This window comes from Oncorhynchus mykiss, chromosome 3 (assembly GCF_057628025.1).
Source record: "Oncorhynchus mykiss isolate SJ-2025 chromosome 3, ASM5762802v1, whole genome shotgun sequence".
Classification (NCBI taxonomy): domain Eukaryota; kingdom Metazoa; phylum Chordata; class Actinopteri; order Salmoniformes; family Salmonidae; genus Oncorhynchus; species Oncorhynchus mykiss.
In genome coordinates, this window is record NC_143024.1 from 73,544,809 (window position 1) to 73,560,731 (window position 15,923).

The 15,923-nt window shown below is 41.8% G+C and overlaps 1 protein-coding gene across 1 annotated transcript in view; it reads right to left on the reverse strand.

The window, feature by feature from the left end:
- Nucleotides 1-15,441, reverse strand: part of LOC110520320 (dual specificity calcium/calmodulin-dependent 3',5'-cyclic nucleotide phosphodiesterase 1A) — a 65,542-nt gene extending 50,101 nt beyond the window's left edge. Inside the window, exons 1-2 of the mRNA XM_021597551.3 lie at nucleotides 14,266-15,441; nucleotides 8,017-8,043 (exon numbers count right to left, since the gene is read on the reverse strand). Of these exons, the coding sequence (XP_021453226.1) occupies nucleotides 8,017-8,043; nucleotides 14,266-14,372 (134 nt within the window). The 5' untranslated portion in view covers nucleotides 14,373-15,441. The remainder of the gene's footprint in view (nucleotides 1-8,016; nucleotides 8,044-14,265) is intronic.
- Nucleotides 15,442-15,923: the final 482 nt, after the last annotated feature.

Sequence of the window (15,923 nt, forward strand, 5' to 3'; positions counted from 1 at the left end):
ATTGTCTCTGTCCATATACATTAGGACAATGACTTATTTTCAGTGGTGTGGCAACCTGCCAACCACATAGTGTATGTGTATACAGTAGGGTTGGGAGGTATACTGTACAGTATATACTATATCCCGGGGTATTTTGAAAAAACCTTTATGATTTTCTGATTTTCTGGGTTTTGCTAACTTGCTAACATTAGCTAGCTAAGTGGCTAAAGTTAGCTTAAAAGATCAAGCTTCTTCTTGGTCGCTAACAGCATCACAGACAATCTCCTCCTGGATTAAGATCACTGCTGTCTAGTATTTGTTTTATGTATGCCGCAAACTGCATGTTAAGATACTTGCATTAGCTGGGTTGTCTGTCTTACTAGTAAATGTTCACATGCACTCGTTCGCATTTACCTAGTATCAACTATGGGGATTCTTTAGTACTTGTTAGCATTATGGTAAGTGATGTTTTTTTACGTAAAAAGAAAAAGGCCCCTTGTGCGCACTACCGGTAATGCTGTATACCACGGGATGGCACAGGCACGGTATGAAGGTATGGAAATCTGGACGTGGCCCAACACTAGAACAGAGTCTGAGAAGATGCCAAGTTGTTCAAAGATATCACCTCTATCAGAAACCAATTCAACATTATAGTTAAACCAAACATCGAGATCAACATCTGCAGTACCTTCAATTGTTATTATGAAGGCCACATTCCTGAATAGATTGGCTACACTGCATAATGATTGGCTGTCCATTAACAGCTGCCTATCATTGGAGAGTATGTAAAGGGGGAAAAAATAGAAAGGAGAGAACAGCTGGTTGCCAGGAAACACCAGAGCACAGTGGATCAACTAACCAATCTGCTGCTGCTGGGTCAGGGACATAGACTTACTGAACATACTTCACATATGTGCACAATAGAAGGTTAAAACTGGATTGGAGTCACAGTATAATCAAGTACACACACACACAGCATGGGGTTTAGATTTGGGTGGAAAGGGTTCAAGGAGCTACTGAGCATACATTCACACAACAGAATAGATGAGATAGAGAGGGTTCAGGGAAAGGGTTCAGGGCACACAGAGACGAACAGTACCTACTGAGCATACATACTGTGCGTGAACACACAATAGCTATGGACGGAGAGGAGAGGAGTCAAAGCCAGAAATACAAAAATTAAAGTAGTTTATAGCCACCTCCCCTATTCTCTGCTGACTCTGTAGACAAGCTGCATGTACTATGAATACATAATCTCTTCACGTTTTTACTGAGACAGCTTGACTGACGGTTGACTGTCAGAGGCACAGCTTGACTCATATGCAGTCAATGACCAAAAGACAGCACTTTTGGTCATTGAATGCAGGAAAGGGCTACATCAGCCATAAATCCCCTTGTGACAGGGGGGAATGGAAGCTTGGCAACAGGGAGTGGCACTTGAACACAATCTTCACAAAAACATTTGATTGTTAAAACTGTTGTAGCCTGTCTATCTTTGGGTAACAGGGTTGATGTGTTATGCTCGACCCGCTCAGTTTTCCAACACTAAACACTAGAAAATGGTCAGATAGTATAACCAGCTCACCTGCTTTTACACTATGATTCTTGACTATCAGATGTTCAATGTTTATTTTTATTTTAGAGTTCAGTTCACGTAACAGGATTGACCTTAAAATGAGGAACAGATGTAAATAAATCACATTAAATAAATATGAATCTTCAGAAATGACTTTGTCAAAGCAAAAAAATAACTTGGGCTTAACAATAATGGTGAAACTTGGAGAATTGGGGGATTAAGTGAGGTCAAATCTTCCTAAAAATGACACAAGGTTGATTGGGGACATGTCAAAATGCTGAATTTTGGCACTTTAGCATGTCTTTATTCATAGGAAAAAAGGCTTTTAAAATGCAATATTGGTGCAAAATGTCTACTTAGAATATCAAAGGGACACAAAAGGCACTCTTTTTGTGGAGTGACCAATCTGGCCTCTGCTCCCTCTGAAGACATGCTGCATGTACATGTACTAAAAATACATAATGTCTTCACGCTTTTACTGAGACAGCTTGACTGACAGTTGGCTATTCGAGTCACAGCTTGTCTCATATCTGCTCTGCTCCTGTCATTGATGCCTTATCAAAAGCTATTACACTATAACAGTATATAGAGCTTCAGTAAAAGTATGGCCAATCACTTATACTAGAAACACATTTAGTAAATATATTTGAGCCATGGCATCCTCAAAGCTACATTTGAACAGCAGTCCAGAATGTTGGGATTTAATTGCAATTGATCGATTACATTTTTGAACTTTTTCAACATACTGTATAGTATCTCCTGTTGCTGAACAGTATCCCCTGTTGATGTCACATTGAGTGGATTTAGTGGGATAGTTCAATGGGTACCTCTAGTGGAGAGAGAACTCTATGGGCCAGTTGAAATGACTCACCCAGGAGTCAATATTTGAAAGTTTATTGCTACAATCAAAACCACTAACTAACATGATCTATTCATGAAGATTCCTAAAAATGGTTTGGTTAATCAACCACAGAGAATGGACAATCACTCCATGCGATCGGCGCAACTACACAGTTCACAACAACTCCCTTAATAACAGACTGCTCTCTGAATCATTGGCCAAATATTGTACCCTCTAGTCTAATCTTTTGTGGACAAACACACGTAACAAAGGATGGTATCGCAGCGTCTGTCAACAGACTGTGGGATGCGACGACTAATAATGAACTTTGTTCCGGTGCACACATTTTTTTTCGTAACAAATACCGATTTTACAGGTGTTCGCAACTTTCAAAATTTGGAAGGGGAGAGGACATTTGTCCAATGATTTGTCTCAGAGTTTCCATTTAGGGCGGTGGAGTGCCTTGCTAGTCTCATTATCTCCTCCTAGGACTTAATTGAGCATCTGACGCATTTACGCAAGATTTTTGTTCTAGGTTCCGGAGACAATGTAACAGTTCTGTTGAACCAAAACAAATGTTATTTGTCACATGCACCGAATACAACAGGTGTAGACATAACAGTGAAATGCTTACTTACAAGCCCATAACCAACAATAAATACTAATGCAGAATTCTATATCATTATATTTCTACACACTTCACAATCAACACCCACACTTACAGACGGGACGGGACCAGACAGACAGACGAGGAAAAACCTGTGCTAAGGGTCATTGTGGAAGAGCACCTACGTGTGAGCATGTTGCATGAATGCAAGCTTTCAACAGTAGACTGCATAATGCAGTGTGTGTGAATATGTGTGCGTGTGTGTGTGCATGCACACGCATGTATGTGTGTGCGTGTCTCCCTGTGTGTTTGTGTGTGTGTGTGTGTGTGCGTTTGTGCTTGTGTGTGTGAAGGCCAAGGTAATCAAACTTAACAGTTTCTGAATGGGCTCTCAGTGAGAGCTACTGACCCCACCATACAGTATGAAAGGGATGTAACAAGACACTCTAAACCAACACAGTACTGTATAGTATGAATATAGTATTTAAACCCACATACAGTGTAGCTTCAACAAGAGCCTCACATGTTTTATCCTGTAGATTAGGGATGGGCAACTTTGATGGATGTGGGGGCCACAAAAAAATCTGAACTCATCATGAGGGGCCGCAGTGGCTTGCAGGTCTGCCTACCCACATCCATACCCACACCTTGCAAGCAAAACAATTTAGTTGCTCCCCTCTTGACAGTGGAGAGAAACAATTTTGTTTTAGAGTTAATTTCCTGCAATCAAGGATTTTTTTCATGGGACTTAAAGAACATTTTTAAGTTAGCTGCAATTCTACACATTTTGCCATGAGGTGGAGAGAAATGTTGGCAGGTTTTTATGATATCTGAGTAAGAGTGACTAACCAAATCAATGTGGGCCCCTGGTCAGTAATTTGAACATGATTACTACAAGTTTAGAAAACTTACAAATAAAACCAATTTTGCTGACATGGGGTAATTGAGTGACTGTCAGTGACTGACATAACAGGAGAAAAAATGAATTTCGAAATTGCACCTTGTGTATTCGAATATTCTAACTCTCAACAGTAAATTGAGACCTGAGCTCCCCCCACCCAAAAAAATATGTATTTTTTCTTTGTTTTGGAAATTGATCTCCGGGCCTTCAAAATGGAGGCTGCAGGCTGGCAGTTGCCCCTCCCTGCTATATACAAGTATATACGAATATACGAATATTCTAACTCTCAACAGTAAATTGAGACCTGAGCTCCCCCCACCCAAAAAAATATGTATTTTTTCTTTGTTTTGGAAATTGATCTCCGGGCCTTCAAAATGGAGGCTGCAGGCTGGCAGTTGCCCCTCCCTGCTATATACACTAGGCGTGGGTGGTATACTGTATATATACTGTATATACAGTATGCCCCGGTATTTGAAACAGCCACAGGTTGGTTTTTCAATAAATAAAGCAGATTGCGTTCTTCATTTCACCTGTCACATTATTTTACATTATTAAGCTTACCATAGTTCCCCAGAAAAGCTGAGCCAGTCACATTTGTTTGTAAATAGCACAATGGGAGAAAGTGGAGGCTGTGTATATGGATTAACTTGCTAGTTCGCTAATTAAGTGGCTAAATTAATAAGGAGACAAGGCATCATATAGTGGTAGCTTTTGTCAGTGTTTGAGAAGCACATTGGATTAAATTTTATTTAACCTTTAACTATGGATGCATTATCTGTAGTGCTGCCACTGCTATCTATCCTGATTTCCTTGCATTTTTTCTCCTCTCTGTTCTCTGCCCCTCAGTCTGCCCCTCTTCTCAGAGCAGGCAGGCTCGTTGCCCTAGCGACTCAAGACTCCACACAGACAGTCCTTCAGACAAGCATGCATCAAAATCTGCACTGTGGCTCTCATTGTAAATGTCCAAACTCACCAAAAAATGACATTCGGTAGCTACTACATATACATACATATACAGTGCCTTGCGAAAGTATTTGGCCCCCTTGAACTTTGCGACCTTTTGCCACATTTCAGGCTTCAAACATAAAGATATAAAACTGTATTTTTTTGTGAAGAATCAACAACAAGTGGGACACAATCATGAAGTGGAACGACATTTATTGGATATTTCAAACTTTTTTAACAAATCAAAAACTGAAAAATTGGGCGTGCAAAATTATTCAGCCCCCTTAAGTTAATACTTTGTAGCGCCACCTTTTGCTGCGATTACAGCTGTAAGTCGCTTGGGGTATGTCTCTATCAGTTTTGCACATCGAGAGACTGACATTTTTTCCCATTCCTCCTTGCAAAACAGCTCGAGCTCAGTGAGGTTGGATGGAGAGCATTTGTGAACAGCAGTTTTCAGTTCTTTCCACAGATTCTCGATTGGATTCAGGTCTGGACTTTGACTTGGCCATTCTAACACCTGGATATGGATAACTTTAAGAAATGGCTTTCTTCTTGCCACTCTTCCATAAAGGCCAGATTTGTGCAATATACGACTGATGGTTGTCCTATGGACAGAATCTCCCACCTCAGCTGTAGATCTCTGCAGTTCATCCAGAGTGATCATGGGCCTCTTGGCTGCATCTCTGATCAGTCTTCTCCTTGTATGAGCTGAAAGTTTAGAGGGACGGCCAGGTCTTGGTAGATTTGCAATGGTCTGATACTCCTTCCATTTCAATATTATCGCTTGCACAGTGCTCCTTGTGATGTTTAAAGCTTGGGAAATCTTTTTGTATCCAAATCCGGCTTTAAACTTCTTCACAACAGTATCTCGGACCTGCCTGGTGTGTTCCTTGTTCTTCATGATGCTCTCTGCACTTTTAACGGACCTCTGAGACTATCACAGTGCAGGTGCATTTATACAGAGACTTGATTACACACAGGTGGATTGTATTTATCATCATTAGTCATTTAGGTCAACTTTGGATCATTCAGAGATCCTCACTGAACTTCTGGAGAGAGTTTGCTGCACTGAAAGTAAAGGGGCTGAATAATTTTACACGCCCAATTTTTCAGTTTTTGATTTGTTAAAAAAGTTTGAAATATCCAATAAATGTCGTTCCACTTCATGATTGTGTCCCACTTGTTGTTGATTCTTCACAAAAAAATACAGTTTTATATCTTTATGTTTGAAGCCTGAAATGTGGCAAAAGGTCGCAAAGTTCAAGGGGGCCGAATACTTTCGCAAGGCACTGTATATATATATACACATTGGGGAGAACAAGTATTTGATAACCTGAAAAATCGTCAGTGTTTCCTACTTACAAAGCATGTAGAGGTCTGTAATGTTTTATCATAGGTACACTTCTTTATTTATTTATTTATTTCTTATTTTCTCATTTTTACCCCTTTTTCTCCCCAATTTCGTGGTATCCAATTGTTTAGTAGCTACTATCTTGTCTCATCGCTACAACTCCCGTACGGGCTCGGGAGAGACGAAGGTTGAAAGTCATGCGTCCTCCGATACACAACCCAACCAAGCCGCACTGCTTCTTAACACAGCGCGCATCCATCCCGGAAGCCAGCCGCACCAATGTGTCGGAGGAAACCCCGTGCACCTGGCAACCTTGGTTAGCCCGCCACAGGAGTTGCTGGTGCGCGATGAGACAAGGATATCCCTACCGGCCAAGTCCTACCTAACCCGGACGACGCTAGGCCAATTGTGCGTCGCCCCACGGACCTCCCAGTCGCGGCCGGTTACGACAGAGCCTCTCATAGGTACACTTCAACTGTGAGAGACGGAATCTAAAACAAAAAATCAAAAAAATCACATTGTTTGATTTTTAAGTAATTAATTTGCATTTTATTGCATGACATAAGTATTTGATACATCAGAAAAGCAGAACTTAATATTTGGTACAGAAACCTTTGTTTGCAATTACAGAGAACATATGTTTCCTGTAGTTCTTGACCAGGTTTGCACACACAGCAGCAGGGATTTTGGCCCACTCCTCCATACAGACCTTCTCCAGATCCTTCAGGTTTCGGGGTCGCTGGGCAATACAGACTTTCAGCTCCCTCCAAAGATTTTCTATTGGGTTCAGGTCTGGAGACTGGCTAGGCCACTCCAGGACCTTTAGATGCTTCTTACGGAGCCACTCCTTAGTTGCCCTGGCTGTGTGTTTCGGGTCGTTGTCATGCTGGAAGACCCAGCCACGACCCATCTTCAATGCTCTTACTGAGGGAAGGAGGTTGTTGGCCAAGATCTCACGATACATGGCCCCATCCATCCTCCCCTCAATACGGTGCAGTCGTCCTGTCCCCTTTGCAGAAAAGCATCCCCAAAGAATGATGTTTCCACCTCCATGCTTCACGGTTGGGATGGTGTTCTTGGGATTGTACTCATCCTTCTTCTTCCTCCAAACACGGTGAGTGGAGATTAGACCAAAAAGCTCTATTTTTGTCTCATCAGACCACATGACCTTCTCCCATTCCTCCTCTGGATCATCCAGATGGTCATTGGCAAACTTCAGACGGGCCTGGACATGCTGAGCAAGGGGACCTTGCTTGCGCTGCAGGATTTTAATCCATGACGGCGTAGTGTGTTACTAATGGTTTTCTTTGAGACTGTGGTCCCAGCTCTCTTCAGGTCATTGACCAGGTCCTGCCGTGTAGTTCTGGGCTGATCCCTCACCTTTCTCATGATCATTGATGCCCCACGAGGTGAGATCTTGCATGGAGCCATTAATACAGGTAATGAGTGGAGAACATGAGGGCTTCTTAAAGAAAAACGAACAGGTCTGTGAGAGCCGGAATTCTTACTGGTTGGTAGGTGATCAAATACTTATGTCATGCAATAAAATGCAAATTAATTACTTAAAAATCATGCAATGTGATTTTCTGGATTTTTGTTGTAGATTCCGTCTCTCACAGTTGAAGTGTACCTATGATAAAAATGACAGACCTCTACATGCTTTGTAAGTAGGAAAACCTGCAAAATCGGCAGTGTATCAAATACTTTTTCTCCCCACTGTATACATATACACACATATATATGTATACACACACACACACACACACACACATATACAGAGAGAGAGTAGATAGACAGATACCATGTGACGTACCTTTGAGACGTGTTTTTGTACTTCTGCCTGAAAAACAAGATGAGGAGTGTACATTAGATTAGTAGGCCATACAAGGTACGTCATCGCTCTGAGCTGTGTCCCAAATAGCACCTCATTCCCTGCATAGTGTACTACTTTTAAACAGATCCCTCCCTATGGGTCCTGGTCAAAAGTAGTGCTCTATATAGGGAATTGGGTGCCATTTGAGACACAGCCAGATATAAATAATGAGTGTGTTTCTGCTCTGGAGCAGTCTGGTCTAGGAGATTCAGATTAGTCATGTACATTTTTGTTCTCTCTCTCCTCTCCAGTCACTCATCTCCTAACTATAGGGTAGTGGAGAACACACACACACACACACACACACACACACACACACACACACACCTTCACCAGGGTGTTTAATCTGGTGTGAAGATCCAGTGAAGAGGAGGAATGTTGCAAAAGAATCACTGGAATTATCACACTCACAGCAATTATTTCAACAGCAGTAAATTATGCATCACACAAAATGTTTTTTCAGATTTTATAAAAAGTGCTTGAAATTGTACTTTAAAGCATTAAGACAAGAGACAGCTTCAACAAGAAAAGTTATGAGAAAAGAGCAAAATCACTCCCATTTAGCTCAATCCTTTTAAAATAAATTTTCCCTAAACTGTTGAATTGACATGTAGCCCTGTATGTGGCCTATTCCTATACAGAGGCTCAGTGTGACATCATGTCATTTCAGGGAGGGGAGAAGTGCTCAGTGGAGAGTCCTGACTATACAATGAGTCTGTGTGTGTGAGTCTGTGTGTGAGTCTGTGTGTGAGCCTGTGTGTGTGAGTCTGTGCGTGTGTGTTGCTCTTTGTGAGCTGAGGTGATTATAATGCTGGAGCAGGGATTTTAATATCTGAGATCAGGCAGCCAGTCAGTCCGTCAATCAGCCAGCCAGCGAGCGATCACCGCTTACCCCAGCTGTGTTGACTTAGATCAGGCCGCCTAAAGAGGACATACAGGTATCTGCTCTGCTCTACCCGCTGTTACCCCTCCTCTCCTCTCTTTACTCTGCTCCCCTCTCTCCTCTCCTCTCCCCTCCTCTTCTTTCCTTTCTTCCCCTCTGCTCTCCTTCTCTCCCTTTCTATCCTCTCCTCCTCTCCTACCTTTATATCCTCTCCCTCCTCTACTTCTCCTATCCTATCCTCTTTACTTTTCTATTCTCCTTTCCTTCCTCTCCTATCCTCTAGAGTGCTATTTTATTCTCTTCCCCCTCCCCTCCCCTCCTCTCCTATCCTCTCCTCTCCCATCCCCTCCTCTTATAACCCCTCTCCTCCCCCGCTCTGCTCCATAGCAACACAACTGTCTGTCTCCTACACCAGTGAGCCACAGGTATTCAGGGGATTACATTGAGAGCAGTGTGTGTGTGTGTGTGTGTGTGTGTGTGTGTGTGTGTGTGTGTGTGTGTGTGTGTGTGTGTGTGTGTGTGTGTGTGTGTGTGTGTGTGTGTGTGTAGGGTAGGTTACTTTCTAAATGTAATCCGTTACTTACTAGTTCCAAATTGTAAACAGTAACGTAACTTTTGGACAACCCAAACTCAGTAACGTAATCTGATTACATTCAGTTACTTTGAGAAAAAATACATAACTGGCCATACATGGATGTTACATTGGTTATGGTTATGTAGGCTTCTTCTAACCCATTGGTTATGTAGGCTTCTTATGTAGGCTTCTTCTAACCCATTGCTTTCTACTACATATAATCTACATATACATATACTACATATAATCATATGATAAAAGTATATCTTTACATTAATATATATAATTTAGAAGTCCAAAAATTAATGTAGCAACTACAGATTGCACATTTAAGTCTATCAAAAGTGTGCGAGTTTAAGCATGTGTCCATTAGGCCTATGGATGTATTTTTATCAGCATCAATTAGATTGAGTAATAAAAGCCCTGTTTATTCCAAAGGCTGGGATCTGCACTATGCAGCTGTTTGCAAGAGCACATGTTTTACTTGCTGTCCACTGGTTTCAAAAACAATGATTGATAGGCAGCATAAAACTTCTTGAATTCAACAATTATTGGGTTCAAATATACATTTAGATTTGTGAACAACCACAATCCGTAAACCGCAAATAGCTAAATGAGAGAGCAGCAGTGTGACTCACATCAATGCGCTATGCAGATATCAATAATAAGTGATATCCGTATCGCCGTAGACTACACCACTGCTGTCATCCTTACCTCCAAGCGTTTATTCAATTTGGATCATCTTTGGATGCCGACAGCAGTCGCACCATTGGAAGACATAGTTTAGACAGTAGCCTACAAAAGCCTATTCCTGCTATTTTCCCACATTTGGTGTGTCATCATAGTGGTCTCTGATTTGTGGTCAGACTCGCTCAGATGCAAAAAACTTACATTTGCGCTATTGTTCAATGCTGATTTGAACATCATTGAGAAAACAGTGGTGTCAAATATTTTTTTCGCAAACATCCTTTCTGAATTTAAAAGTAATCCTTGAAATAATAATCTAGTTTTTCAAAGTATCTGTAATCTGATTGCAATATTTTTGCTTGCAACACAACGGATTACAGTTACCGTCTTTTTGTAATCCCATACTTGTAACGGATTACATGTAATCCGTTATGCCCCAACCCTGTGTGTGTGTGTGTGTGTGTGTGTGCGCGTGCATAGAGAAATGCTCAGGGGACAGTGTGTGATTGAGGACTATGTGATCAGGGATTTCAGCAGTGGATTGTGTGTGTGGGCGTAAACATGTGTACTGTGAGTGCACATTATAATGAACTATTGAATACATAATGAGTTTAGATAAGCTTCAGTGATAAACAGTTTGCTACTACTGCGACCCGTTTGTCAGATACAAGTTTAACAGCTATATAATCGACCCATTAATTTGTTGTAAACTGTGAAAATGACATATTATGCAACTGCAAATTAGTGTAATCATAGTGCCAGCTGTATTTAGCTTAATCAATCTTATGTGGTAACATATTGATTATAAGGTTAAAAAAAATAGAACTGCTGAAGAACACATATTATACCATTATTACTTCCATTAAATCATTCATGAATTTGTTCATTCATGTACTGTAAAAACAGTAGGTTAATGCAAATACTGATATCGGCTCACAGTAAGTACCAGTCAAAAGTTTGGACACCGACGCATTCAAGGGGTTTTCTTTATTTTTTACAAGTGTTCTACATTTTAGAATAATAGTGAAGACATCTAAACTATGAAATAACACATATTGAAACATGTAATAACCAAAAAAGTGGTAAACAAATCAAAATATATATTAGATTCTTCAAAGTAGCCACCCTTCACCTTGATGACAGCTTTGCACACCCTTGACAATCTCTCAACCAGCATCATAAGGAATGCTTTTCCAATATATGCTGAACACTTGGTGGCTGCTTTTCCTTCACTCTGCAGTCCAACTCATCCCAAATCATCTCAATTGGGTTGAGGTCGGGTGATTGTGGAGGCCAGGTCATCTGATGCAGCACCACCACTCTCCTTCTAGTTCAAATTGTCCTTACCCAGCCTAGAGGTGTGCATTGGGTCATTGTCCTGTTGAAAAACAAATGATTGTCCCACTAAGCGCAAACCAGCCATGCAGGTTAAGTGTGCCTTGAATTCTAAAGAAATCACTGACGGTGTCACTAGCAAAGCACCCCCACACCATCATACCTCCTCCTCCATGGTTCACGGTGGGAACCACACATATGCAGAGATCATCTGTTCACCTACTCTGCATCTCAAATATGGACTCATCAGACCAAATGACAGATGTCCACCGGTCTAATGTCCATTGCTTGTGTTTCCTGGCCCAAACAAGTCTCTTCTTATTATTGGTGTCCTTTAGTAGTGGTTTCTTGGCAGCATTTTGACCATGAAGGCCTGAATCACGCAGTCTCCTCTGAACAGTTGATGTTGAACAGTTGATGTCTGTTACTTGAATTCTGTGAAGCATTTATTTGGGCTGCAATCTGAGGTGCAGTTAACTCTAATGAACTTATCCTCTGCAGCAGAGGTAACTCTGTGTCTTCCTTTCCTGTAGCGGTCCTCACAACAGCCAGTTTCATCATAGCGTTGGTTTTTGCAACTGCACTTGAAGAAACTTTCAAAGTTCTTGCAATTTTCTGTATTGACTGACCTTCATGTCTTAAAGTAATGATGGACTGTTGATTCTCTTTGCTTATTTGCGCTGTTCTTGCCATAATATGGACTTTGTTTTTTTGCCAAATAGCCCTATCTTCTGTATACCACCCTTACCTTGTCGCAACACAACTGATTGGCTCAAACGCATTGAAAAAAGGAAAGTAATTCTACAAATGAACTTTTAATAAGGCACACCTGTTAATTTAAATGCATTCTAGGTGACTACCTCATGAAGCTGGTTGAGATAATGCCAAGAGTGTGCAAAGCTGTCATCAAGGCAAAAGATGGGTACTTTGCAGAATCTCAAATATATTTTGATTTGTTGAACACTTTTTTGGTTACTACATCATTCCATATCTGTTATTTCATAGTTTTTATGCCTTCACTATTATTCTACAATGTAGAAAATAGTACAAATAAAGAAAAACCTTTGAATGAGTAGGTGTGTCCAAACTTTTGACTGGTACTGTATGTATACACACACACGCTAAATACATACACTATATATACAAAAGTACGTGGACAACCCTTCAAATGAGTGGATTCAGCTATTTCAGCAACACCCATTGCTGGTAGGTGTATAAAATCAAGCATGCGGCCATGCAATCTCCATAGACAAGCATTGGCAGTAGAATGGCCTTACTGAAGCTCTCAGTGACTTTCAGTGTGGCACCGCCATAGGATGTCACCTTTACAACAGGTCAACAATTTCTGCCCTGCTAGAGCTTCCCAGGTCAACTGCAAGTGCTGCTATTGTGAAGTAGAAATGTCTAGGAGCAACAACTGCTCATCCGCGAAGTGGTAGGCCACACAAGCTCACAGAATGTGACCACCGAGTGCTGAATCGCGTAGTGCGTAAAAATCTTCTGTTCTTGGTTGCAACACTCACAACCAAGATCCAAACTGCCTTTGGAAGCAACGTCAGCACAAGAATTGTTATTCGGGAGCTTCATGAAAATGGGTTTCATGGCCAGAGCAGCCACACACAAGCCTAAGATCACTATGTGCAATGCCAAGCGTGGGCTGGAGTCGGTGTAAAGATCGCCGCCATTGGACTCTGATGCAGTGGAAACGCGTTATCTGGAGTGATGAATCACGCTTCACCATCTGGCAGTCCGACAGACGAATCTGGGTTTGGCAGATGCCAGGAGAACGCTACATGCCCAAAAGCATAATGCCAACTGTAAAGTTTGGTGGAGGAGGAATAATGGCCTGGGGGTGTTTTTCATGGTTCGGGCATTGCCTCTTAGTTCCAGTGATGCTACAGCATACAATTATGTTCTAGAGGGATTCTGTGCTTCCAACTTTGTGGCAACAGTTGGCAGAAGGCCCTTTTCTGTTTCAGCATATCAATGCCCCCGTGCACAAAGTGAGGTCTATACATTAATGGCTTGTCGAGATCGATGTGGAATAACTTGACTGGCCTGCACAGATCCCTGACCTCAACTCCATTGAACACCTTTGGGATGAATCGGAATGCCGACTGCGAGCCAGGTCAAATCGCCCAAAATCAGTGCCCAACCTCCCTAATGCTATTGTGGCTGAACAGAAGCAAGTTCCTGCAGCAATGTTCCAACATCTAGTGGAAAGCCTCCCAGAAGAGTGTAGGCTGTTATAGCAGCAAAGGGGTGGACCAACTCCATATTAATGCCCATGATTTATGAATGAGATATTTGACAAGCAGGTGTCCACATACTTTTGTTAATGTAGTGTACCTACAGTACATACATACACGGAAATCATATAATGTACACAATCCTCTCAAACCTACAGTAGTAATGAATACACACTAATGTATTGTTTACAAACCAAATATGTACACATAAGAATACCAATAAACCTGCTTCGATATACAGTATAGTGATGGAATACAAAGATACTGCAGCAACGCGTCAGAACTGGCGTTAAAACACTGCATCAGTTCTTATAACAAATAAACATTTCTACACAAGAGCTTGAAAGCATCTCACTCGTTCAACCACCCTGACAGATCACGTCTCATGGTCAGCTCCTCGCTGAGGAGGGATGAGAGATGAAAAAAGAAAAGGAAGGATAAGAAGAAGAAAAAAAACTTACATTCCCTTTAGTCGCATCCACATTTTCTCCGTCTGCTCAGTCTTTGGGTACTTTAGGGAGCTGTTGTCCATGCCATCTGTGTAAGTACACAGTTCATCCAGATCCATGCTGAATGTGTTATAAAGGTGCAGCGATTAACTGCAGTATCTCAGGTATGTACAGCACAGCAGCTCTCTCTCGGTCTACACTCTGCAGTCTGAAACCCTGAATCCTCAGAGCACTTCTCAGTCTGGTCCTCAAAGCATCATCCCTGTACTGTAGTCATAAGAGGCTTGTGTCTCTTCTCTCCGCTCTACAGCTTCTGCATTACTGCGCTTATTGGCCTATTAGAGTATCAGAGCAGAAAAAGAGACAGCTGCTTCACACAGTGCCACACTGTGAATGAACCACTCTCCACTACACACTGACATTCATTGTCTGACTGTCAGATGGTTCAATCTCTCTCTAGAGTACCTCTCGCTCTGTTTCTCTCTCACTGTCTGTCTAGTACCGCTCTCTCTCTGTTTATCTCTGTTCTCTCGCCCTCTCTCTCTGGTTCTCTCTCTAGTACCTCTCACTTTCTCTTTACCTCTCTCTCTCTCCCCCCGTCTCTCTCTTGTACTCTTATCACTCTCAGAGAGGAGCAGAGCAGAGAGACCAGAGCTAGGCAGCAGCGAGCGGCTCTACCTCGCAAAGGTAGAAATTCCTTTCTCATCAAGAGGAGTTCAGTTGTATTTGTTCACATCCAGATCCAGAGTAACGTGATGTGGCCAGTAAATGCTCATCAGAAGCTGTAGCAGCAGTATCCTCTATGGATATCACATCACATCCGCTCCGTTTGTCCAGGCAGATCCATTGAGAGACGCTAGGGATGTACAATTAGTGTCAGCTGCTTATGACATAATTATCAAGCCCACCTAGAAATCATTCAGGAGCACCACACAGAGAGACCATTAGACACTACAGAAAGCTGCTGCAGCCAGGAAGCAGAGCATCGGCAGCTATAGAATGGATTCAATAGACAAATGTCCTGGTGCTTGCATCAGTTCCTTTATCAATCACAAAGGTGCAGTAGTAATGAAATAAAACAGATTGGTAGCAGTGGTAGCATCCTGCCTGCTACAATGTCTCACTCCTCCATTCCACTACTGTCGCTCTCACTCTCCCTGGCAAAAGGAAGGAGGGCTGGAGAACTCTGATGAAAATATCATGATTGTTTGTGAAGCAAAAGAGGCGTCATGGCTGATTAGTGGGACAGAGGGAAGAATAGAAAGATAGGGCAGATAACTATAGAGAGATAGTGTAGATGGAAGGCTTGGGCTGGGATCAGTACTGTACATTTGCCCTAAATCTGATCAAACTGCCACAGGACAGATGACCTTACAGTTGTGAGAGAGGGGGTTTTACACATATCTCAAAATAATGACAGAAGCTAGACAAGAGCATGGTCCAATAGAGAAAAAGGAAATGTCCACTTACTGTTCTCAGTGCTACCTTACAGCTATGATCACACTCCGAAATAGTCTCACTGAAACGATTAGAAATACCACCGCAATGAATTATCACGTTTGACCAAAATCAAATCAAAGTGTATTGGTCACGTACACATATTTGCAGGTGTTATAGCAGGTGCAGTGAAATGCTTATGTTACTAGTTCCAACAATGCAGTAGAATTCCT